The 27,070-nt window shown below is 43.5% G+C and overlaps 1 protein-coding gene across 1 annotated transcript in view; it reads left to right on the plus strand.

Moving 5' to 3' along the window:
* TRIM67 (tripartite motif containing 67) overlaps window positions 1–27,070 on the plus strand; it is a 51,589-nt gene that overhangs the window by 19,171 nt on the left and 5,348 nt on the right. Inside the window, 5 exon segments of the mRNA XM_006016981.1 lie at window positions 816–926; window positions 2,738–2,897; window positions 11,683–11,828; window positions 15,646–15,784; window positions 17,279–17,582. Of these exon segments, the coding sequence (XP_006017043.1) occupies window positions 816–926; window positions 2,738–2,897; window positions 11,683–11,828; window positions 15,646–15,784; window positions 17,279–17,582 (860 nt within the window).

The raw sequence follows: 27,070 nt of genomic DNA on the forward strand, positions 1-27,070 counted from the left end.
CTGTGGTCCGTGGACCCAAGGGGTCTGCAAACTATGTCTAAGGGGTCTGCAAAAGATGACTGATCAATCAAAAGTATGTGAATACCCAGACTTATAATTCAAAGGGGTCTGCACTTTCATGCAATTTTTTTTAGGGGTCTGCAAATGAAAAAAGGTTGAAAATCACTGTGCTAGACTATGGTCTGCACAGAAACAATCGTTATCATGAGTATGTTTAATATAGTGGGGGCCTGGGCACACAAACCAGGACCTGTGAGGCAAATGGGAATGGGGACTTACCACACAGTCTGCTCTGTAGTAACTGCCCATGTGTCTGTTCTTACCCCGCAGTAAGTAAAAGCTGACTCATGGTACCTTAATCTTCAACAAAAAAGGGATAAGCTGTCATGGCTCAGATTCCATTTTCCATGAGATAAAAGCTTGTGCATGAGCTGTTACCACAGAGCAAATGACATACCAGTGCCCTGGTTTAAGTTAGAATTGTATTAAAATGTTAAGTGGAAGTGTGGCTGCAAATACAGTCAAGAGATTCTACACTCATGAGATCCTAACTCCTTTGACCATGAGCAGATCCCAGCCAAGAATGCTTAATCTTCTTTGAATATTAAGATTCCCTGTATTGCCAAACTGCTTATCAGTATTTACAATGCAGAGCAAATAAATGTAGCTGTTATAGGTAGGGTCATGCCCACATGGCAGCTAAAATAAACAGCTTTAATATGCACTTCTGTTTCCTGCTGCTACTGCTTCTGAAATAATGTAATGGTTCTCTAAAAGCTGAGATTATCAGAAATGTACTGATGCTTCTTTTCCAGGTTGTTTGGGACCAGATAAACCACTGTACCCTGAAGTTACGTCAGTCAACAGGGCTCATGGAATACTGTTTGGAAGTAATCAAAGAGAATGATCCTTCTGGGTTTTTACAGGTATATTCCCTTCTTGTCTTTCTAGTGGGAAAGAAAACCCTCAACTGGGATAAGCATCTTTCGTCTCTCAACTACCCTCTTAACAAGGACCCAAAGTTCTTGTGTTTTGATGGGCAGTATGAAATGAGCTCTGTTCCTTTCCCAGTGGATTGAAGTCTGTATCCCAAAAAACCACCATGATACATAGTACTTTCAGGAGAAGCCAGGCCTTTACAAGACATAGAAAGCTCAGCTCTCCTTTTTGTACAAGTTCCTCTCTGTGAAGACAAATGATGTAGATGCCATCAGGAAACTTCCTCTCCTTGGCCATCACATCTCTTAATCTTCCAACTTGTCACTGTGAGAAACCAGTAACGACACTGTGTTGATTTAACTAGAATGGTGAAACACCATTCTTTTGCATACTGCCCTTCTGCTGCGTATCACACCATCATTTACAGCTTAAGAGATCTTGTAAATGTCCTTTTAAAGGATTTTGCAAACTATGGGTGCTTCCAGACAAGCGCACACATGCACTTTGCGGCACCTCAAAGGCTTTTGAGGCACTGGAAAATGTATGTGGCACACATGAATTGGTTCTCTGTACTGGCAAAATTAGATGCCAGGAGCTTCCAGTATAAAAAAAAAAGCAGGGTGGTGCATGTTGCAGCCCCGAGAGGTCCCCAGAACCCCTGGTAAGGCTGCTGGGGCCAGTCCAGGTGCTGGCCCTAGTCTCCCCTACCCCACCTGGGGCAATTTGCCATGCGCCAGAGCACACATGCAGAGGTGTTCCCTGGGGACAAGTAGCAGTGGAACAACTGTGTGCTGCTGCTATTTGTCCCTAGGGAAATGCACGTACACACTCATCTGGATGCACCCTATGTGAGTTAAATCTGCCAGATTTTTACCATTAATACTGAAAAAGTTAAATTTTTGTCACGTAATAACCACAAAGTCCCTCAATGTGACTGATAAGAAGGTTAAAACCTAGGTCTCAAGTGCCCTAACACAAACTTCACTGCTTAATGACAACATACACCAGATAAAATGATCTACGCTTGACCATGGGATGAACAATGGCTTCCCCTTCCCCAAGTAGACTTTAGAGGTTAAATTCTCTTCTCTGACCTACATTGAAAGCTAATCCACCCTTTCTACATATGTGAAACTCTCATTGGGAAGGGCTCCAGATATTTATTGATTCAGAGGGTGGAATCTAGACTTCTTTGAAGTCAATGGCAAAACTCCTATTGACTTCAATGGAGTCAGGAGGTCACTCATAGATTTTAAGTCCAGAAAGAGTTCTGTAATCATCTCATCTGCCTTTTTGTAAGCTGCCATTTTTGCATGACACGGGCCACAGGTGTTCATCCTACAGTACTGAGCCTGGGAACTTGTTTTTGAACTATAAAGAAGCTTTCAAAATTGGATCGGATTGTGATTTAATGATGGGAAATCCATTGCATTCTTCGGAGATCTGTTCCAATAGTCAGTTATCTTCCCAGTTAAAATGTGTGCCTTATTTGAAGTTTAAATATTTCTAGCTTCAGTTTCCAGGCATCGGAGAGGAGAATTCAGCCAATACATGTGACACACATCGCCTGTTCAATACAGAACAAAATTTGCCTTCAAAGAAAACTTTTCCATTTCCTCCTCTAACAGGGATTTGTTCTGAAAAGACGGCAAGGTTCAGCCCACACAGAACTTACTAGACTTATAGCCTGCCTCCTCCTCTTTCTTAAACCTTGCATTGTATTTCATGTTGATCTGTCTTTTAGCTGGTTCTGATGCATTTTTGCAGTGGCACTACAAAACCTAATGTTCTCTTTAAGATTTCAGATGCTTTAATCAAACGTGTTCAGGTGTCTCAGGAACAGTGGGTCAAAGGAGCCTTGGAACCAAAAGTATCTGCTGAGTTTGACCTGACTCTGGATAGTGAACCTTTACTGCAGTCAATACACCAGCTGGATTTTATTCAGATGAAATGTAGGGGTGAGCTTTCATGATTTGATTTTCTCTTTGTTTCTCATGTGTGTTTTGAAATGGTACGAGAAAGGGGGAGGCCAAGGAAAGGGGAAAGAGACAGAAAGAAATATGTTATTACTTGAAATTTATGGAGAGGGGTTTTTTTCCCCTTTGTCTGTTTAAAAAAATATATCTTAAACATATTGCCATTTCTTTCCCAAGGGAAGCGTGCACCTCAACTTCAGGAACATGAAGAACCTCAGACAATGGTATTAGGTGAAGTTAACTATCTAAAAAGATAAGCACATCAAAATGAGACAGCCTGGCAGTGTTAAGGGGATCTGTGAAAATGAAAGGACTTTGGTCCATTCTATAACATTAAGAGATGTAACACAGTTTATACAAGATATATGTCAGTGGCAAGTAAGTCATTTTTTTAAAAAATGCATCTCTAACTGAGGAGGAACCACTGTGACATTTACACTCAATGGGGACACTGCAGCTGGCACAGCCCAAGAGAAAAATTTTGGGAGGCAGGCATAGGGAATCATCAGTGGAAGGTCATTCATTGGTGGAATTCCTTAACATTAGATATCTGGATGAGTCCAAACTTACCTGTTATTAGGACAATTGCAAAAACCCATCTTTTTATGCAAGGGCTCCTTCAGTAACCATGGGGAAAAGAAGAGCCAAGTGTTGTCTTGGGACCAGAAAGGAGGGAGAGAAATAAACAGGCCCCCAAATAAAGAGTTACTGAAAGCACGGACCAGTGGAGGAGAGGTAGAAAAATATAATCTATATATATATATCCAGGATGAGGGACATATCAAAATGTATGTATGGACAGAAAGATAGACATTCTCTAAGGTCTTCATCCAAAGCCCATTAGGTCAATAGAGTCTTTCCATTGTGTTCAATGGTTATGTGGATGACTGGGAAGAGTCCACCCATAAATATTGGATGAGTTAAAGATATAATGGTGTTCTTTTTCCTGGCTGCATTGTAGTAGTTCATAAAATGAGGGTTCCTGCTCAGCCAGACTTTGTCTGTTCCCTGTAGGCTTAATTCTGAACTCAATAAGCACAAGATAAAGTAATTAGAGTGGCTAACTTGACAGATTTCCTTGGAGAAACAAATGGATAAATAGTTAAAGGCCAAAGTCTGCTCAGCAAGAAGGGATTGCATCTTAGTATAAATGAGTTATAATGTATTAGTGAAACCACTCTGAGAACATCTGTAAACTGCCCTTTAAAATTTGAATATCCAGAAAAACAGCTGCAAGAGCAGAAGGCATGAGATTTAAAGTGTAACTGATAAAGCTTTTCTGAATGTTATCTGTAGAGTAGTTGGTTATCAACTCAAAGAGACTTACATTGGGTTAGATTTAGTACTGGATTATAGTCCCTTTCAGAATAGCTAATCATATATTTAATTTAGGCCCCAGACAGACATGTTCACACTGTTACCTGCAGCATTATACTGATGATCCATACTTCTAACCTAGGGTAACTTCACCCAATCCAGTGGATAATTTACCTTGAAATGGAATAAAATGCCACCAGTGTCAATTACACTGGTTTGCATGTCATCATCTATGTCCCAACAAAGCCATTCACTGAAAGAAAATAGGCTGTTACCTGCTCTCCTGCCACCTAGTGGCAACTCATAGCAATAGCCACCTACCACGTGCCCAAAAATTGCTGCGTGTCTGTCTGTTTACAATGGTATACAAGAAACAACGAATATTCCTATGGAGTATTTGTTCATCTTTCTTTGCCCTCAATCACCCACTCAGTTCAACTGGCTAAGTAACCCACAGCTCATTGAAATAAGAATATATTAGGTTTCTGGCTTCCAAGCATTCCTTTGTTTTTAACTTTAAAAGAAGAAGGATTTCCCTGGTGAATTGGATCCCTGCTACATGACACTTTTGGCTGTTCTTATAGGGAGATAATGCAGCCCATTCACATTCCTATTTGTTATTCAGCCATAGTTTTCTTATGGTAGCATGCTGGATGCTATACAAGATGTAGAGAAACAAGGCAATTTACTCTCTGCTCCAAAAAGCTTCAGGTCTGAGGGCTGTGAGGTCCTGGCCCAGAGCTGTGGGGTGCTATCTCAGGAGCATACTAGGAAAAGTACTGTAGTTCAGGAAGCCACAGTTCTCTTTCTGCTCTTCTCTGGGTCTAGGCAGGATAGTAAGTTTGACTGACCTATGCTCACAGCATATTGTAACACCTCCTCTGAAGTGTAGGTCCATTTCACTAGCTAGTCCAGTAGGAGGAGAAAGCCAAGATGTGCCCATGTCCCATCCACCTGCTTCGAAGGAAAGTAATGGTCATGTTTGCCCTAGGCACCTGTCCAGAAGGACAGGCAGCTCTTGTAGAGGCATGAGGAAGGTTCTTACTTCCCCTTAAGTGCAGGCAAGTAGTACAACAATAGTTTAGTTCTAAATAAATGCTAGGAAGATACAAATTGCTCCAGCTCCATCCTGGTCCCATTCATTTCACTTGGCTCACATAGACCTCATAAAGACATTCACTTTCTCCTGGGAAAGTTCTGCTCTGCCACAAGTGTATAGATGTTCAGGCTTTTCCTCTCAGACTAAAGATGGCCACTCCTGGGGAAAAATAACCTGGAAACAACCAGGGTTAAAACACTTCTAGGAGAGTTTCTCCTGAGAGAGCAAATGTCTGCACATGCTGTGGCTTCTCTCAGAAGAGAACATGGTCCTCCAGGACCTCTCAGGGAGACAGTGTGTCACTCTCTGGACTCTTCCGCTCCAGCAGGGAGCAGAACATGCCCCTTTCACAACCCCCATATTGTGCTGCAGGGAAACACAGGCTGACCATGAACAGCCTGAGCCAGCCAATCAGGGCTGCCCTATGCACTGCTGCCATCTGTCTCCAGGCAGATTAAAAAAGCCTACAGAACACGTTGATATGTGTGCACCCCTACCCTGCCCTTCCACCCTGCCCCCCCTAGCTATACAGTTTCAAGACTGCAAACTCTTCAGGACAGCAGGATTCAAATATCTGTACATGTGGCTCTGGGTAATTTCTTTATCAGAATAAACCTGGGAGAATTGTCTCAGATTATTTGAATGTGTGTACATAGCAATAATTAGCACACTCAGCTGTCAATTGCCAACAGCAACCATGGGTGTGCTGTGACCAGCATCAGATCCTGCCACTTTTGATGCCCCAGCATGATGACTATGCCACCACTCTCAGCTAGGTTGAGTGGGGCTGGTCTTCCAAATGCACCTGGACTGAGGCTTATACTTACACTTCTGTATCGGTAGCAAACGTTCTTCCCTGCTCTGCTGCTGCACCTTCTTGCCTGGTTCATAGACAGACCTTTTATAATCTTCTGCTGTTGGACATACTCCCATTTCTGTGTAACCTCTTACTGACACCTTGGTATTTTTCTTAGAATGTATCTCCTCCCTATCCCAATCTAGCTACAATTGCCATTCTGTCCTTCACTGGACAAAAAGACATGTATATTACCTAGTAGATATTTTTGTCCAGTTTTCCTGCTCCTCAACACCTTGAGGTTTCTTTCAGAAAGCCTATTATTTTTCTGTGCTGTCACGTGGTTCCAGGTGAACCTCACCTCTTCCCTGTGAGGTCTCCCTTCTCCCCACCCCATGCTTCCAAATGCCTAATAAATTTAAAACCAACCTTACACTATCATGATCTCATCCCTATGACAAGCAACCAGAGGTCCTCTGTCTGAATGGTCCTGCATGTAAAAATGGAAGTATAATAATAAATGACTCTGTGGGCATCTCAACATCAGGTTGGACAAGAGTGTCACAATGAAAACTCTGCCCAGTTTTGTACCATGGGCCAAAAAATGTCTTATAGCTGCCGTTAGAGTGGCAGTGAGTGCACAAAGCTCCACTGTCATGGGACCATCCAAGACTCAGGGTGTGCAGCCAGTGTGTAGGATACACATTGGCTGCACACCAAAAAAGGTGTTACATTATGTTTTTCAGCTTGTGGAGCACAAAGTGGGGAGGAAGTTGATGGGGCTTGCTTTGACAGTGTCACACTCTAGCATGAGCCAATGCACAGAAGGTGAAAGTGTGATGTATAGAGGCATGATGCTGAGTCAGCAATACATTGGCAGGCATGTCTCTTTGCTAGCCCTTTAGCAGGAGTCCACAATATGCTGATCCACAGAGAGATGTGCAAGGTTGCTGGTAACTGTTGGCATTTTAAGCTAACCTACACCTCTTTCCTTCACCACTGTCGTCTTCCCTCCATTGCATTTTGAGTGCCATAGCCTGGAATTCCTACCCTCTGGAGTAATTAGCTGGTTCTCTGTATCAGATTCCCTCTGTTTTAACTAAGAATATGAACAGATACCTAAGCCATGGTTCATGAAGTTGGATGGGATTTGTGTTTATTGTGAAATGAAGAATAGATACTGATGCTTAAAATAGCTTTTCCCAGGTAAAGACTTGTCTCTACCTTGCACCCTTTTTCCACTCTTGCTCCTTCTTGCCATGGAACTAAATTAAGAATGCATTCCCATGCACTGATTCCTTCTGTAGCTCCACTCCAATAGCCAGCCCTGCACGGGTGACACCCACGCTCACTCTCACCAATTGCAAAGTTTTCTTTCAGCCTGAGGCACTTCTTGTTTCCCTATCATGGCTCCAATACATACATGTCTGCTTCTTCACCCTTCAAGTATACCTCTTTTCCCCAGCACAAATCCCCAAGACCAACCTCAGCACCCACAGGTATATCAAGGCAGCTTCACACCCTGGGCAGTGACAATACATGCAGCAACTCTGGCTGCTGCGCTATTGGTGGTGGCAGTGTGGCCACAACTGCCTGTTGTGGCTATTTTTGTGCCTCCCCGCCCTGCGCTGCAAAGGTAGCTGCCCTGGTCACCCCCCAGAACCCTTTCCTGTGGTATCTCCTCCTTCTCTCTTCTTATCACCTTCTACTTTCTCATTGCTCTAAGATTTTAAGAAGAATTTATTTGATAGAGGGTATTTCTACATGAGAGACTTTACTACACACTAGACCAATCTAACGTGCAGTAAAGCATCACTGTCTACATGTGCACAGCAATTACTGTGCAACAGTTTAGTCTAATGTGCCATTTTCTAGAACCTGTAAATACTAGAATGCGTAGCTCTGATGGAGAGGAAATTGCTGGTCTTCTGTATCAGAGAAGCAGCAGCAGGAGGCCACAAGGGGTGGGGAGAGCTGTCCCCACTTGGGGGGATGCTGCCTGCCAGCTATATAGCGATGGGGCCCATCCTGATCTTCACATGGCTGGGAGAGCTGTCCTGACTGCTAGCCACATGGATATTGGGATGGGTCCTGATCTCCAGGTGGCTGGCAGGCAGCTGTCCAGCATCTGGGATAGCTCTCCCCTGCCCCACAGAGATCGGGACCAGCCCGCATGCACCCTGCAAGCCCAGGGGCTGGCACCCAGGAGAGTCTGGAGCTCTGTCTGGCAGCTGCAAGGGGGAAGAGCATGGCAGGAGCAGCCATAGACTGAACTGTTCCCATCAGAAGCAAATTTGCTCCTTTAGGGGGCACATTCAGACACATGTAGGGGTACAATTGAATGCACCTAAATTTTCAGTGCAGAAAATTCAGGCACATTCATTGCACATCTAGACATGCCCAGAAATTCCAAACAGGTAGCTTCATACCTAGTTTTCTCTCTGTTTATTTTATGTCACATCAGAGGGGACAAGATGCCTGTGTGTGACCTTATCTTCTCACTTTTTAATTCTGTTCGTAGTATGTCTGCCATGGGGATGATTCGGGATATTAACTTGTCTAACTGGTTGCTTCAGGGGGCAGGCTGGAGGCTTTCTAAAGTTTACAAAACTTCTCAGTGGACTGTCTGTCCTTTTGCAGTTTATAATGTCCTGCTGATCAACCTACGGGCAAAAATCAGTGTACAGCTTGCCGGTCAGCTTGACAAATGGCAAGCAATACATTGAAGCATCTGCCTCTTCCCCTTGGGGTGGGGGGAAGGTCTATGAGATGTGTTCAATAATGTGTGAGGAAACTGCTGACTTGACATGAGACATCACTGAGGCAGTTTTAATTTAGTGCCCCATCATTTGTACAATCACAGAACAGCAATAAAAGCTGGAAAAAAACTATTAATAATCTGGTCTGGGGCCCTGCCAATGCAGCGTTATTCCTTTCACTGTAGTTTTTAATGCTTTTTCTGTTATGCCTTTCAGTGGTACAAGCAATGGGATAGCTCTGCCATTTAACATCAGAGCATTCTTTTTTTTCTGGTACAGTGTTTAGCTTCTGTTTATCTTTTCGTAATGTTGTACCATTACTCCAAGCTCTATGAATGTCCCATGTGTCCCTAAGTAATTCAGCTCCTTCCACACATGTGTAAGCAGAAAGGCCCCAGTTCCTTCCCTACCTGTGTTTGTGCCCAGAGTATAGCAGTATGCCACTGGATAGTATCATTAGAAAATTACTGCTTCCCCCAGACCAGATAAGGCTCTGTTCATTCCTGCTTATTCCCCAAATGCTTGCAAGAGAGGTGGATGGGATGAAGCACCAACTCACTCCTGTATCCCTGGCCCAAAATCCATATACATATGCAGGGGCATAATGAGATATAAAAGAGTGGGTGAATATGCTGTATCCCTTTGCATTATGCTATGGCCCTGCAGTCCAGCTGACCGTGTGGCCATAGACTTCACAATTTATAGTCAGTGGGAGGTTAATAAGAGGCATTTTATAAATCTTGGAATGCAGTCATCTCTGGCACTTAATGCAGCAGGAGCCCAATAGTTCCCCTCAAAATATGTGAGTAATAGGTATTGTAGCCAACAGGAATTACATGCATCCTACAGAAAGAGGAGGAATATTGGGTCCCTCCAGTTTAACAGCACATACTAAAACTAGAGAGAGGTGGTTAGCTGTGTTAATCTGTAGTCATGCAGAAGGCAGGGCAGGGTAGCACCTTAGAGATGAACTGGTTCAGAAAAGCATAAAGCTTTTGTAGGCCATAGCAGAGTTTGTCAGATGTCATTCATAGCATTTGATGAAGCAGGCTGTTGCCTATAAAAACTTGTATCTTTCTGAACAGTTAGTCTCTAAGAGTGCTTCTACATGAGTAGGGAGGCTGCTCCAATGCGCTATAATTACAGCACATCAGAACAGACTCGATTAAGTGGAGAGTGGTAATTACCATGCTCCAGCAGCCTCCTGTGCCCCTTGTTTGGCATTGGACAGGCAATTGGAGGAGAGGTCCAAGTGAATATTTGCTGGTAGTGTAAGAGTGATGTTGTAACACTGATGATCCAGAAATTATGCCAGAGGCAAGGATTTCTTAGGGTGAAATCTTGTATTGGACCAACTATGTATCTGGGATAGGGTTACTGACTTACTGTGTAGCTATTCTGGAGTGAGAGGTAGAAGAGAGAAAAGAACAGCTCAAGGCTCCTGCACTGACTCCTACAAAGGCAGATTGAGGGAAATTAAATGCAGCCACAGAGCAGAATAGGTAAAAAGGAACACACTGACATTTTTAAGAGATAAGTCAAGAGATGGTGAAAGTGCTTAGGATCTTGCAAGAAGCATGCACCATTTTTCTGAACGGAGTTTGAACAATATATTTCATGCCTGTTCACAGAACAGTCCTGGGGCTGTGCTCCATGTGCATCCCACTTAACTCTAGTATTTTAAATAGTGTGTAAACCCTGCATTGGTCTTCTGCACAGAGGTGAATTTCACCCTAGGGTTTACAAATTCCAGGTAAAGGAGATTGTAAGGTGCCAGGATGATGGATAAGATTGTCCACTTGGGCTCATAGTGTCGACAAATAATATATATGGCTTCTTCATCACAGGAAGTATTGCTGAAAACTTCACATTGCTTATTTTTATTTTTGGAATGTCAATCTTGTTATCAATACCACAGCATTTTTACTGGGCTGATTGGTGAAAGCAATACTTTCACAGACACTGTCAGTATCACAGTTGTAGTTTCCATATGGATAAATCAGCATTCAGCTCTATGACCTAAGTATAACCCTTTCAAACTGAGTATAGGAATTCGCATAAAAGGTTCAACTGATGTAACTTTCCTCAATAATTTCCTTGAGTAAGGCTGGTCAAAAAAAGTCTGTCAAAGTTGGCTTCTGGCAGAAACTTGACTTTATGACTAAACAAAATATTACATGAAGAGTTGTTTCTCCACTTTCAGTTTCCTCAAAACAACCAGTGCTTGAAAACTGAAGTGCTTTGCACTGACATATTTGGACTTGAAGATATCACCACAGTGTCTCATATGTGTTGTAGTTCAGTGCACTCTTCTCAGTGGGCTGGGCTTGCCAGCCAGACTACATCTCCTATCTTGCACCATCTCTAGTCCCTTCTCTTCCATCCAATGATGTACTATCTCCCTGGTCCAAAAAAGGAGACCCTGATGTATAACAGGGTAATATATTCCAGCTAGGGAGCTCAGCCTCTAGAGAAGGGTGGAAATATCAGGCGCCTAAACTACAATGTCCAGGTGACACCACAGCGATATTTCCAAAGCAAATCATTTCTGGTTTTGACTTAAATATTTTGGCTTCAGACAAGTGTTTTCAATTTTTTGCTAAAATGTTTTTGTGCTGAATTTTCACTGAAAGTGAAATTTCCTGTGAGAGAAATACTCTTTTCCTGACCAGCATTATCCCTTAGTAACTTTGCCCCCATCTTGGGGATAGAGATGCTGGATAATCAGATTGCTTCTAGCACAACATGATGGATCAGGACAGAGCTACACTAACCTGTGCTCAGTTCCCATTATAGTGCCACCAGTCCCACTGCTGCAACTGGAAAAGTGCTGCACCCGCAACAACAGTGTGACACTGGCCTGGAGGATGCCACCCTTTAGCCACAACCCCGTGGAAGGTTATATCTTGGAACTTGATGATGGAGACGGCGGCCAATTCCGCGTGAGAACTTCATTCAGCCTTTTTTTGGGGGGGGACGCGGGGGAGGGGTTGCATTGCTCTTTCTTGCTGTTCAGCTATCATAAGGACATGGATATTGAGAATGAGGGCATGTCCTCTAATTCATTCTTGCTTTGGTAGCATGGGGCCAATGAGCCATTCCATCCCCCATGTCAAAGTTTCTTTGGAGGATTCTCCAGCTAGTGTGATCTGCTTCTGTGCTGCCTTTCTGCAGCCTCTGGCACAGAGGTCTTGTTGGGTGAAAAATGAAATACCAGGGTACTGCTGCAAACCCCAGTTGGCAGGTGGCCCCTTCTAGGACAATGGCCAATACAGTAGGTTAAGAAAGACCCAAACCTGCTACTAGGAAACTGAGTCACCTTTGTAGCCTCCCTCTCAGCTGCACCCAGCAACCAGTGGCAGCAACTAAGAACCTAAATCAAGGCATGCAATCCTGGAGCAATTTTACTGTTTCTACTTTTCCAGGTAAAAAAGCCTTTTATCCTAGGGTCTCAGAATTGTTTATCTGACTATGGGTGTGAGCCAGCTGGCTGACACGGAACCCAGGCAAGACTGAGGTGATAAATCTTCTTTAAAGGAGTATTTCCACCATTAATTATTGGAATTTCCAGTTTAGGGGTGTTCCTAGACACCCAGCTGCTGATTTAAAATCATATCACAGAAATGACTGACTCAGCTGTTTGCTGTCTGTGTCTGGATGAAGAATGTGACATGCTGCTGTTCAGGGTTTTGTTACCTTGAATTAAACTACTGTGATGCACTTGCACATGAAGCAACAGTGACATAACATGCAGAGTTTCTGCACAGGGCAAATGGGGGCAGGAGGAATGGGGTCCAAGAGCTGAGAGGGAGGGGGAGAGGCCCCAACAGGTATTTTTTTGGCGGGGGGCAGGGGGATGTGTAGCACTTCTACCCATGCCAGGAGCTCCACAGTCCTGGCTGAGCTGCTGCTGCCAGTACATGTGCTCTGCCTGCTCTAGCTGTAGCTCTTAAAGCAGCAGTAACTGGAGTTTCCAGCTTAGCCATGCTGCTGGGGAGCAAACTCTGCAGGGATGGGAGGAAAGTCCCATGCCCCTCCTCACTTGGTGCCCAGGGAGGGTCCCCCTCTTTCCCACTCCCAGTTATGTTGCTGTGAAGCGATGACTTAACACCTTTGATTGCAGAGTACAGCAAGTTGCTTATGGCATGACAGCATATGAAACAAGTGCTGGCACTGGCTGCTTATGGGTCTGAGGCCGGGTTTAATGTTTAGTTATAAACCCCTAAATGACCTGAATTTGGCCCACCTGAGGGATCACCTCTCTCTCTGCTCATGCCATACTGCCATAATTGAGGTCAGCAGAAATAGCTCAGTTGGATTCCCCTTATTATAAAAGAGATGGGCAGCTGGCAGGTTGCCTTCTGCAAGGGCACTAAGACTCAAGAACTTAGTCTCACCAGTTTTATTCACCTGAAATAGCCTGAATTTGGTATCATTCTAGTATGCTGCAAAAGCCACCTGATTGCCTGGGTTTTGGAAGAGGTAGAGCATCTGCTTCTACTATGATGAAACTAGGAAGGAGTCCCCTGATTGACTGGGATCCTGTTGAAATGCTCTGGAATTTCAGTATATTATCAATTATGTGTTCAGGCTCCTACAGTCATAGTATAGATGCCTTAACTATTATTTAGAACAAAATATATTTAAAAAATACATTCTCAACAATTTGTCATGTGATTTCAAGTCAGGATGGCCATAGTATCCAAAGTAGGACACGTCCAGGTCCGTCTCTCTATTGGATAGATTTTGCAAACTTCAGGCCTTCAGGATTACTATTGCTATGATCTCAAGCTTTTGGACATAGAAAATATCAACCTCATTTTTTTCAGATTCCAGGGTTACAGTCTTTCCATTGAACATTTGGCCTGAATTGCTGTGATACAACCACCATACACTTTAGTTGTTTTAAAATAAATTGCCTGCTACTCAGGAAATGTCATTCCTATAAAACTATGCCTGCCCATGTATATGATATAATTTGTGTCAACATTAATAAAACCATCTGGATTTCCTCCAAGGTTTTATTAGTATCTTGCCTGTAGATTTTAAAAAACAGGCTTTAGTCCTCATCACAGCAAAAGCTCTATTTTTGAGTGAACAGAGGCAGTAAGCAAAGGTATAAAAACACCAGAACTGTCCAAAAATCACAATTTAGAACAAAGACAAAATATATTTTATAAAATGTAGATAAATTAAACTGTTCCACAAGAACCTTTGTTTCTCTCATCATAATACAAAAGATATCAGGGCTCCATAGACTCTTTACTGTGTTGTTAGTACAGGTCCCAACTCAGCAAAGTACAGAAGCCCTTGCCTGACTGTAAGCAGAAGTAATCCCTTCCCTATTTAGCACATGTCTAAGTCCCACTAACTTCAAAGGGACTATTCCTGTTTTGAAGGTTTGGTGCACAGGTAGGAGCCGTATTAAACCTGGATCTAAGGGTGTAAACAGATGTCACGTTTCGTCTTTGTGACACAAAGGGAAAGTAAATAGATATCCATACCCTTCGTCATGCCACAACGTGGTCATGACATGAGGTAATAATGTGTGCCACTTTGTTGTGGAGGACTTCTATTTGCTTTATGGCAGGAAAGCGTGGGCACCCCAGAGCTGCCCATATTCTCTAGCCACCCCAGGCAGATGCTTCAGATGTTTAAGGGGCCCGATCCTGTGCGTCCTGGGAATTCTTGGGCGCTGGGATTTCCAGGGTGCTCTTTGATAAGCAGGAAAGTCAGGTTTTCTTCACTTACCACGATGTGTCCCTGCGATCAATGGAGTATGCCTCAGTAAGTGGGGAAAGCCAGGCAGGTGCTCCCAGGGCTTTAGGGGCCTGATGCTGCTAAGGAATTAATGGGGTACACTGGAATAGGCCTCTCAAACCCCAGGAGAATGTGTCACTCACTGTCCTGCAGCATCTATGATGGGACAATGGGTGACATGCGTTTGGCCCAATGAACCGGATCAGCAGTGCTAGGACATATCCTGGCTCATCTGTTCTGCTTCATTTGGTGACATCTATTTCTACCATAAGTGCACTGCTGAGTCAGGGCCTTATGCTCCTTAGAGACTTAGCTACTGTAAAACTATGGATTTCACAGTGGTATAGAAATTAAATGTGAAAAGTCCTAGTGGTTATGTATTCTATCCTTTTTCTATCAGACACCATCTACTGCTACAGATCTTGTATTAAAAATGCAATTTATTCCACTCCCCTACAGACGTATAACTGTCAGACAGGACTTGGTTATATTCTACTTAGATTTTTGTTTTTCTTAATTTCCTCCCATTACTCATCTCCTTGCTGTTTACACCCCTTAGATCTTTAGAGAGATTTATCCCATCCCTCTCTTAGTTGCTGTTTGGCCAACTGAGACCTACAAAGCTCTTCTGATCTTCATAAATCAGTATCCCAAAGCTTCATATTTACTGCTTACAGATTTCATATAGGTTCCAAAACTATGTAAGGATGCTTCAGAAATCCTCACAGGAGGATGGAGACAGACCTCCTAAAATAATAACATGATATATTTCAACATCCGCTTTTTAAACTCACCCTCTCTATCTCCATTACAATTAATCTTCCTGGACTTCTTTCTCCATGGTGAACTTCACTGAACATAGCTGCCCTTACTATAACAACATAAATCCCTCTAAGCAACAAATAATTTTTACTTGTGGCTTATGTTTAAATATCTTATTGTAAGATCCTCCATTGAAAAAAGCTGGTGAGTTATGTCCCTGTCTTTCTGAATGTCTAGGAAGTGTACGTTGGCAAGGAGACACTATGCACTATTGATGGCCTTCATTTCAACAGTACCTACAATGCAAGAGTCAAAGCTTTCAATTCATCAGGAGTTGGCCCTTACAGCAAAACAGTTGTTTTACAGACATCTGACGGTGAGTTTGTTTCTTGTCAATGGAAACAGAGTCCCTGCTTTTAGTGGCCAGATGTTCACATTCCATTAAATCCCCCAGCATTCTTGGCCTTAACTTGCATTCAGATTTTTAATAAGCTCAGATGAGCGGCCAAGGACTGCACGTGGATAGGGCTGCATGTGGATAGGGACTGCTCTTCCCTGTCATCACTACATACTGAAACTCCAGGTCAGAGCTGAAGAACATCAGTGTGGGAGGTTAAAGATATTCCTGCTCCCGTCATCCTTTTGGTAGACAAATAAAGAACTTCATAGCCCCTTCCCTTCCCTTCCCTTCCCTTCCCTTCCCTTCCCTTCCCTTCCCTTCAGTCTGTGTAATCTCTTGATACACCAGTATCTGTACTAATATCTCTGTACACCCTTGACACACTCTAATGCTTGCATATATGTTAGAAGTCAGACAGGTTAGACATGTCAAACAGAGATTCTCAGATAAAGGCACAAAATTTTTGCATGGGTGTAAGTGAATTCACCTGGCAGCAACCCTCCATGTTTTGAAATAACAGAAGTGCATCTGTTTGTGGAGGCTTAATTAAAATAATTGTATTTGCCTTAACACACATAGGCAATTCCACAACATACTGTGAATATGAATATGCCACTCCCCTATCTCCACCTCTCTCTGGGTCCTGGGCGTTTCAGTGTTTTCTTCACAACTGATACTAATTTCACAGTAACGTTTGATAAGATATGGATGGTAATTCATGCTGTGTTCTTATATAATTACAATTGACATCCATATAAGTACAACAGGAAGTTTATCTTGATTAATGATGCTGTAATGAATACAGAAGTACATAGTATTATGGCTTCCTTATTTCTACCATGTTGCCAAAATCAGCCAGTATAAAATATTATTTATACTTTGAGAATTTTCTAAAACAAGCCAATGAAACCCACTTGTAATGAACTTAAATACAGTGAGATCCAATTTCCACTAGGGACAGGGCCTAAAACACACCTGTATCTGAAGAGCCCCCAAACTCTGCGTAAAGCCAGAGCCTCATTATATTTGTCTATTAGCTGTGTAGCACCAGCGAGGTGCAGCTTTCTGGACAAGACTCTATCAGAGAACATTTGCATTCCACAGGACTTACATTCAAAGAGACAGGCACAGATAAACCACTCTGGATGAATTACATTTAAGTAACATATGAAATCAAATGGATTGAAAAACAACTCACAAGTGTTACTGGGTATGTAAATTATGGAAAGGGGGTCTTCCTTTTCACCCATCAAGAGATGCAGTCACCTCTGAGATGAAATACAACTGTATACCTGTGCACAGCAGTGTTGCACAATAATCTACAATAATGTGGGGAGAATGTCTCCCCTTGGAAGTGCTGTGAGAATTTAGGAAGGTAGAAACTTACCCCTCCGTCCCACACCCCACCCCACTCCTTTGGTGCTATTATGTTAATGCAACTTATTCTGCTATTTTTATTTTTTTGCACAGTGGCCTGGTTCACCTTTGACCCTTCTTCAGCCCATAGGGATATAGTCTTGTCAAATGATAACCAGACAGCCACTTGCAGTAGCTATGATGACCGTGTTGTTCTGGGCACAGCAGCATTCTCCAAGGGAGTACATTACTGGGAACTGCATGTGGACCGGTATGATAACCATCCAGATCCAGCATTTGGAATTGCCAGAATTAATGTAGTCAAGGACATGATGCTAGGGAAGGATGACAAGGCATGGGCCATGTATGTGGACAACAACCGGAGCTGGTTTATGCACTGCAATTCACACACCAATCGGTAAGCTCTGATTGCAGATTCCCCTCCTAGCTTGATTTTTTGTCTCTGAAGTAAAGCACTGTTTGAAATGCAAGAGCTTTTACACTGTTGCAGGGATGCAGTAGTCATTGTTCATTCTATTCTCTGGGATTATTTTTGGCCCCAGGGAACAGTTGCAATTGGGAAAACACTCACTCCCGTTGAGTTTTGTCTTAAATGATGATGTTTATTGGCAAGTGCTGAAAACTGATTAAACTAAGAGATTGGCAGTACCTCGGGGCAATTTGGAGGCAAAGAGATGGGAGTGCCTTGCAGTGATGAACAGTGAGCGTGTCTACACAAGATGATTAATGGTAAATTAGCATAGTTTACTATGAAGTAAGCACATGCATCTACATGTGCACATGCTTACTTCATGGTAAGTCTCCCTAATGCCGAGTAAATTTGCTACCTGCAAATGCAAGTAGCAAATTTACTCAGCATTAGTAACAGCACTGTAGTGCTCATGTAGACGCCTGATGGGAGCCAAATCTGCTCCTGATCAGCTCTTCACCAGGGGGTAGGAGATAGCTCCCTGCCCTTAGGAGCTATCTGCTGCTGGATTGGACTCTGCCACAGGAGCCCCGGCAGGTACTATGTTCCCCTGCCCCAGCAGCAGGGAGCTCCAAGCCCCCCATACCAAGGTCACAACTGGGGAGTGGGGGGTGGGAGATAAGGATTTTTATCTCCCAGCCCCTGATCCACCATCACAATCGGGGATCAGGGGGCTGGGAAACACTTACCTCTCAGCCTGAGTTCCAGGGTCTTGGGGGTCAGGATGAGAGATCCTTATTTCTCAGCAGCAGCTTTGTGACCAGGGTGCCGCTGCTGGAAGATGCTTATCTCCCACCCTAAGCCCTGCAGTTGGAGGGCTTGGGCTGGGAGACCCTTATCTCTCTACTGGTGGGGGCTGGGGAGCTTGTTCCCCACCCAGCTCTGCAAGTGTGGAGCTGGGGGCAGAACAGGCTTCTCCCCCTTGTTCCACCCAGCTCCGCACTCACAGATCTGGGCGGGGAACAAGCTCCCCAGCCCCCACTCCGCAATTGCAATCATAAAGCAGGGGCTGGGAGCTCCCTGCATGGGGACAGTTCCCCACCCAGTCTGGAGCTGGCTGGGAACTGCCCTGTGCCCCAATTGGGTGATCAAGGCATGCGGCTTGGAAAAAGCTGCAGAGGTGGGGCAGGTCCCAGCCCCCTGCCCCAATCCACCAGTGGGGCAGCTAGCAGTGAGCTAGCTCCATAAGCCACATCATAAGCCCCATAAACCATACCTTGGTGTGGCCTCATAAGCCACACCAAGGTGAGGCATAGCCCCCTCAGAATGCATACCTTGCTGTGCCATCTAGCTATCATCCCCATGCTTGATGACAACAACAAAGTATTTTTAAAAAGCCATCTTGGCTCAATGTCCATTATAAATTGGTGAAGAAGTGTAAGAGCATGTGCCAAAACCTGTTGAAGTCATTGGGCATGTTGCCATGGGCTCTGGATCAAGCCCTAACCCAATAGAGCGTACAATAACAGAAATGTGATAAATGATATTAAAACATGTTTATCTCCATCCCTTGAACATTTCGATTAGTCATGGGGGAGTGTTATAGTGATATTCCATGAAAGAGCTTATGTTTCCAGAAATATGAGCTGGCAAATATCCTTTTAATACTGTCCTAGAAACCTATTTTATAGATTTGGTTCTTGGGTGTGCTTTCAGGCAGGCAGTCTGTTTTACTAGGTAGTAGGAGAGCTTAGCAAAAGCCCTTTTCTCCCATAAAGAGTGAACAAAGGAATCCTTTTGGATTTCTGGTCGTTCTACATAAGCCAGAGCATAAAACATCATCCAATGACGGCAAATGGTCAGCTGTCGCACTCACCAAAGGAAAATAAAACAGTTTTACAGGAATAGCTGAAGGATGAAGAGACTGATGAAATATTCACTGGAACAGACCTCTACTGCAAAGGGCACATTATGTCTTGAAATCCCATGCACTTTAGAGGAATCAGGGCTAGGTGTTATATTTTTAATTATGACCACCTAGAAGGTCAGTTTGTTGACAAATTGGCTTCAGCTGTCTTTCACAGAGGTAGCGTGCTTAATTGTTATTTCCCAATAGAAATAAGAAGACACCACTGAGCAATCATACCTTTAAAAATATACTAAAGATTGTGAGACTCTCATGTACTACACTAATGATGGCCATATCTTAAAGAGCAATCATTTCATCCTTCCAGAACTTCATAGGAATACATCAGGGCATTGGAGAAACGAGTGGCTCTGAAAATAAACATAAGAGCATAGTGGAAGTGCCTCTTGCTAAGTGCCTCTCACAAGTTGAAAGTGCACTCTGTTTCCATGGACTCAGCATCCTAACAGGGCTCTAAAACATTTTTAAAAGCCAGTGGGATCAGACTGATGCATTTTAGTAACCATAGCAGAGCAGAGAAGCTGCCTTACAGGAACAAAAAGAGGCACAGAAGCAACAACACAAAAGATGTGCCAGTAAATACCAGTTCATATTATTTTAACTGCAGGAAATGGCAGAGACACAGCAGATGTGCCCCATACCCAGGGTGTAGAGTCCCTGAAGTTCATTGCAATGGATCTGTTCCCTGGCAAGGTTCTTCGGTAAGGAAATGTACCCACTACATGCGCAAACTATTCCAAAACCTGTATTGAATTGTAAAGAAGGCAAAAATAAAGTCCCTAAGAAGAACTCATGTCTGAAATGTGCAACAGGTAAATAACTGACAGCGGGAAGGGAAAAGCCTCAAGAGGCTTCTTGAGAACCTGGACATAAGGAAGCCTTTCTTTACTGTCCGAGCCCCCAAGGTCTGGAATAGCCTGCCATCGGAGGTGGTTCAAGCACCTACTTTGAATGCCTTCAAGAGAAATTTGGATGCTTATCTTGCTGGGATCCTATGACCCCAGCTGACTTCCTGCCCCTGGGGCAGGGGGCTGGACTTGATGATCTTCTGAGGTCCCTTCCAGGCCTAATGTCTATGAAATCTATGAAAACCATTTGGGTCAATGTCCATTGAAGTCAGAAGACATCTTCAGTGATTCCAGAGGGTTTTGGACCAGACTATGAGTGAAGGCAAGTAGCAACAAAGAACTGAAGAATATCAGCTTTACCAATAAAAACCAGACAGTTCCAAGTTATTGTGAAGTAAGCTTATAATACAAATATTGACTAGCTTGGTTGCTTAACCCATTGTAAAATATGAAATGTTAGGACTTGTCTTACAATAACCACAAAGTTTCCTGCAACTTTCTAAAGCCAAAACTTCCAGACCTGAGGGAATTGGCCTTACCTCAGATGAATAGGCTCCACTAGCAGAGACACTATTCTCAGAGGCCAAATTACTGTATATTTGCTTTGGAGGAGTAGTACCTTGCAGGGTTATTCACAGACTAAGATACAGTACTACTTAGTGGTTCTGATCCTGTCAGTACTGATTTACATGCTTAACTTGAGCCTCACAAGTAAACACATGTCTTCAGGACTGGGGTCAGTGTTAGTGAGGGGGAAAGGACTGACACCTAATTAGTCATAGAAGACACTAGGTTCTTATCTAACAGGCATGCTTTTAGGTGTCTAGACAAATTATAAACAACTGTTGCAGTTTCTCTTTAAGGGTTCATTGCTGATTAAGTGACTTCAAATACAAAGTAATGCTGAACATTAGCACTGTGTTATAAAAGGCAATTCCCACCCTTCCCAAAATATTTCATTTTGTTTTGTACATAAATGTGGCTTAACAAGAAGCATTTTGCATGTGCATAGTGATCAGATTAGTGCAGAGGTTTGATAGTTTTGCCAAATGATTGTATTAGCAGAAGATGACACGAGTTGAGGGCCAATAGGTTTCTAACCTGTGAATGAAGCATTCAAGAAAAAAACCCCCAAATGTTAAGAAGTAACAAGGAAAGAACTGACAATCAGATGGGAAAAGCTGTCCTCTGGTGAATTTGAGGCTTGAGCCAAAGTACACTGAAGACAGAAGAGATCATTCATTAAAGCTGCAAGGGAAGATACTCAAAAGTCAAGAGACGAACCATTTGGGAGCTGTCCATGCAACTTTCACATGCCCACCCCTCCAACTGGTGTGACTAAGAGGTTGGTTCCCCAAACGGTGAAAAACAGGAAGAACAGGGCTATCTGTACTGAGATCCTTTGCCTTTGCATCAGCTTCCTCTTCCCTCCTTAGGGCTGTGTGAATGATTGATTCTTTTGGTTAGGTGGCTGAACTGAAAAATCAAAAAGGGGAAAGAAAAGAACTTGTTTTTGGTTTCCTTGCAGCTGCCAGAACTCATTTGTTTTAGACTAAATGAAGTGAACTGTGGGGTCAAGGATCACAAGAGGTATGGATGCCATTCACAGCTCAAGACAATGGTGCCCTCTTTAGACCTCATAGCTCTGTTGAAACAGTAGGACACTCAGGAGGGTCTGGAAGCCAGGGGCGTGGACCCCTTTCCTCCTTGATTCAAAGCAGGGGTTTGAAATGGGAGCTGTCACCTGTTTGGAGAGTGCCCCAACTGTAAGGCTAAAGGGCCCTTTTCAATGAATCTTAAATATTCTTTGGCCTCAAGAAAAGAAGTCAGTAGCCTGGCTGCTAAGACATGCATGTTGCAAGTGAGGTGTCTAGGCTTCAGCCCCTGCTCCAGTGAATATCCAGAGCATTTACATACTGATGACTGCTTTAATGACTCTTTTGGGTGTGTTGATTATAGCTATGTTCGTCTAAGGACATAGGCAGACAAGGTTCTTTGGGTAAAGGTGATATCTGTTATTAGACGAACTAAATAGTTGGAAAAATTGTTCTTTGCAAGCTTTCAGACCCAAATACCCTTCCTCGGGCATATGGAAAGTCTGCTGGTGTTTGTGTGCTCTCCTGGGTGCAACAGAAGCCAATATGCAAAATGCAGGACTGTGAAAATGCAAGTGCATGGCAGTGAAGGTCAGAGGGGATGGGAGACAATAGGTGTGAGACAGGTAGTAGGTGGAGAGGGAACAGGGGAAGGGGATGGGGCGGAGTATGTTGACCTGGTGATAGAATGTAGCTGGTAAAATATTGAGAGGTTACCTGGGGTTATTGGATGGCAGACAGGTTATAATGTGCCATAAATCCATATTTAGGCCATGATTTTTTGTACCCAGTAGATTTATGAAGTGAAGTTCATAGACTTGACTACAAAAGGTGTTTTGTAAATTCCCTTTGAGGATTAAAATTGGGAGACTGGAGAGAGAGCGGTTGTCTTATGAGAAATGTGCACCCACAGGTAATTGGGTATTTTTGTCTTTGATAGATTTTCAGTGTGTGTTCATTCTGGTACACAGGTGTTATTTGGTTTTGTCTACATATTTTCCATCCAGGCATTCAGCGCAGTGGATGAGATATATTATATTTCTGGAGGTGCAGGTGTAAGATCCAGGAATGATGATGGTTCTGTTGTGGGGCATAGTAATTGTACGGGTGGTGGAGAGATGTTGGCAGGTTTTACATTTCTTGTTCCAGCATGTTTTGAATTCATTTGGTGTGTTTTGTGCCATTGGAAGTTTGCTTCTGATGATGAAGTTGGCAAGGTTCAGTGCTTGTTTAAAGGCTAGAATGGGTGGTTCTGGGAAGATCTCTTTAAGAACTGGGTCTTCTTCTAGTATGGGTTGCACTTGTTTCAGGATTTTCTGTATAGGTTCCAGGGAGGGATGATATGTGATAACTAGTGGTGTGCAATTCATGGGGAATTTTCTTTCCGTACTGCGGCAATTCTTTGTGTGCATCCAGATGGCTCTTTCAAAAGTATGATCTATCTCTCTGGAGGACTCTTTATGACTCTCTTTCACTCTCTGACCAATGACTATCTAATTATTTTTACAAAGGAGAGTAAAGCTTCAACAGGAGGGTTCAGGAAACACCCAGCCCTGCATACACTATACCCTAGTGGTTAGGGCCCTGTCTACCTCAGCCTACCTCTGTATTCTCTTGGCAGGGAATTGTCTGCCTGTCTTTGCCCCCATAACACACTGCTAGAGTTGTTCCACACTGTAGTGTGCAAAATGGCTAACCCTGACCAGTTACCAATATTTTATCCACTATAATCCTGTCAGTTCAGTGAGAGGATGATGCTGGAAGTTTGGTATAGTCTCAGCTCTGTCCCTTACCAAAGGATAGATTCTGGAAGGTGTGGCAGAAGTCCACCTCTGTTTCTCACCCAAAAACTTTGCTCTGTGACAATTTGGTTAAGATGCGCCCTGCAGAGGGTACACACCTTACCCTATCTCTTTAGGAAACCTGAGCTGGATACATTCCTGGGGGAGGGGGCCAACCTGCTCCCTCTGCCTACGTGACTGGCATCACATACCTGGGTAAGGGGCTTTGGCTCCCTGGGGAGCTAGGAACTGCCAGTCTGCCCAGCAACCAGTGATGCATTTCAAATTGGTTGGCTGACAACCAATGGTTTGCTGCCAACCAACAGGTGATGGCCTCCATTGGACCAGGTAAATGAGGTCATAAGTGCTATATAAGTTAAGGACTGCCCAGGAGGAGGGGGCAGCAGCCATGAGGAAGACTCAGAGAGAGAGAAGCTGGACCATCTGAAACTTACTCTCTCTCTCAAGACTCATGATCAAGGAACCACCTGCCTCCAGAGGGAATCTCCACCTGCCTCTGGATGATACTTGAGAGTAAGCTACCTGAGATCCAACTAGATATATAGCTTGCAGTAACTCAGCCGTGTTATCAAAGGCTATCCAGCCATGCCAGTTTGCTCTATGGGATTTCTCTGATATTGCTCTACCCTGTACCCTAGTCCAACCCTACCCCTTGTAACCAATAAAGTTCTCCTTTCTACCTAGTGTGGGAGACTTACTGGGAGTGGGTCTAGATTATTCCTTGGGGTCCTCTTGGTTCGGCTGACTAAGGAACACTACCACTTGTGCTTCCGACTGAGGGAAGCATCCCAAGTTCTTGAAGTGAATCAAGTACCCTCAAGGGCAATTAGGCCTGTGTTTCCCAGGGTGCGCAAAGCCAGAATCAAGCCCATCCCTGGGTGGTGGCAATGTTACCCCCAGGCTAGCGGGTGTGCTCCAGGAAGGGGGTTGTCCAGATGTGAGGCGCCCCCAGGAAGGCACTTGGAGCCCCTGGAAGGTGGCCAGGTGCAGTGAGGTGGGTGGCTCAACGCAGGAGAGCCCCCTACTGGCCTGCCACAGAAGGGTTTCAGCTTTTACAAGCAAAGGTATATGTTTTCATTCCTTCAGCATAGCAGGGAAGCACAGGGGACAGTATCTCAATGGATTTGTCTAAAAAGCAATTAATAAGCCTCCGAGAATTCATTGACTTATTATACAGAAAAAGGAGGGTAATTGGTAACACTTAAAATTTCTGCTCCCAGAAAAGAACAGCATCATTTAAAAAGATGTCATCTGGTAGTTAAAGGAAAGGAAAAAAAAACCCATCAAAATATCTCTTTGTCTTACTGTTGCTGACTCTTACAATGTTATCATGAGTTTCATGATATGCATGATATGCTTTTTTAAAGTCCTGGATTCAGGTCATGAGAATCTTAACTTGCATTTTAGGGAAAATAAATAAGTTACGCAGTTGTTGAGATAAACTTAAAAATATGAATCCTCAGGAGCATCACACTAAAGGCAAATAGTAATAAACCAGAAGTTATTGTTGGTTTAAAACTCTCCAGAGCTGGTGGGGGGTGAACTTCATGATCTGAGAGGAGGGCTAACTAATGAGTTTGAAAACAAGAGTGACATCATCTGAAGATATTTAATTTAGGAAGCCCCTCAAAGGGCCCAATCTTACTTCCATTGAACACAAGGGCAAAACTTACTTCAGCTTAACAGGGACTAGGAAGAGCCAGGCAAACTTGTCTCCATAGTTATGCCACCAAGGGAACAAGACTAAAACACCTACTGCCACTAATGTCAAATGCTCTGCTCTACATATGAGTCCTGGTTGCATTTATTAGGTTTTGTGTTATAGACTGGACATTTTGATGAATATTACATGAAAAGTGTAATTTTGCCATTTTGGAATTAGGGGGATTTTTTTTTCTTTTTCTGTTGGAAATAAGTTAAAAGTTTATTCATACTGAAGGTGTGTGCGTCAGGCTATAACTTCATTATAAAGTTCTAATGGCATTAAAAAAGCATCAGCGCCTATGGCCAATTCACATACCTAGTGATTTCTAACTCAGTGCCCTTTAAAGTAGGATGGCATTGAGCTAGCCTAGGCCCCAAAGGAAAGGACAATAATGTCAAATCATTCATGCATGTAATAATTGGCTGAATCTATCATCATGGTAGAGTCTAGAGACCCTGATTCTGTGGCTTTCAGCAGCTGTTCATAACACAACTGATTATCCCTAATTTTAGCAATATTCCAAACCTTGGAACAAGCTTCCAGTTCACTGGCTGAACGTCTTGTCAGTCACTGAACTAGCTCCCATCTCTAGTGCCTGAAGCAGTTCCACTGAACCTGATTATGTTAGCTTCTTGCTGTTTGGGTGATCAGGCATTTAAGGTATCTCAGGTCAGGCGCACAGAAATGAAGGCACCCAAGGCTCCTAGTCACTTGAAAATCTTAGCCTACAACTATTAATAAACCAAACCAAACATTTTGTTTCTTCCTCAGCGTGTCATGTCACAGACAGTTCAGGGAGCCATGCTGACTCATGCACTTGGCAGTATACCAGCCTTATTCATATCAGTCAGAAGTGCTTGTTATTTTTTAGACCCTGGCCTGCACCTAGAACAGTGGCCATTCTGTTTTTTGGCAGGGATACCAAAATTATAATAAGAATGAGTGTTGTACCAGTGATTCAGAAGAAATTGGGGATGGGCCAGTCTAATAGGGAGGCAAAAGGCTCCTGTAATTTCAAGAAAGAAACAGCAGCAAATAGAGCCAGGACAGCTGAACAGGGGCTGGCTGCAAGAGGGAAGGCAGCAAGGAAATGATGCTGCCTAGCAAACCCAGAAACAGGCATGGGTGAACTGGGTGGCCACCCAGGGTCTGGACAGAAAGGAGGCCCAAAAATGAAAAAAAAAAAATTACAATTGCAAAAAAAAGTTTTAATATTGAGCATGTACATATACCTAATCCTGCATCTTTATTTCCACAAATTCGGTTTATATGTATAAATGGTAAGTTTTTTTTCTGTTGTCTGATTATTATTATTATCATTATCTCTGGCAAAGGGGGTCCTGATACTAAAAGTTTGCCCAGGGCCATCAGGAAATTTATTAGGGGGACACAGCAAGGGATTGGAGACAGCAAGGGACTGCTCTGTTCACCAGGGTGCCTGCAGGGGTAACAAGGAACAATGGTCACACACTGACAGAGAGCAGATTTAGGAAAGATATTGGGAAAGACTTCTTCACAGTAAGGGTGGCCAAAATTTGGAATGGGCTTCCAAGGGAGGTGGTGCTCTCCCCTACCTTGGGGGTCTTTAAGAGAAGGCTG

Source organism: Alligator sinensis, unplaced genomic scaffold, assembly GCF_000455745.1.
Source record: "Alligator sinensis unplaced genomic scaffold, ASM45574v1 scaffold448_1, whole genome shotgun sequence".
In the NCBI taxonomy this organism is placed as follows: domain Eukaryota; kingdom Metazoa; phylum Chordata; order Crocodylia; family Alligatoridae; genus Alligator; species Alligator sinensis.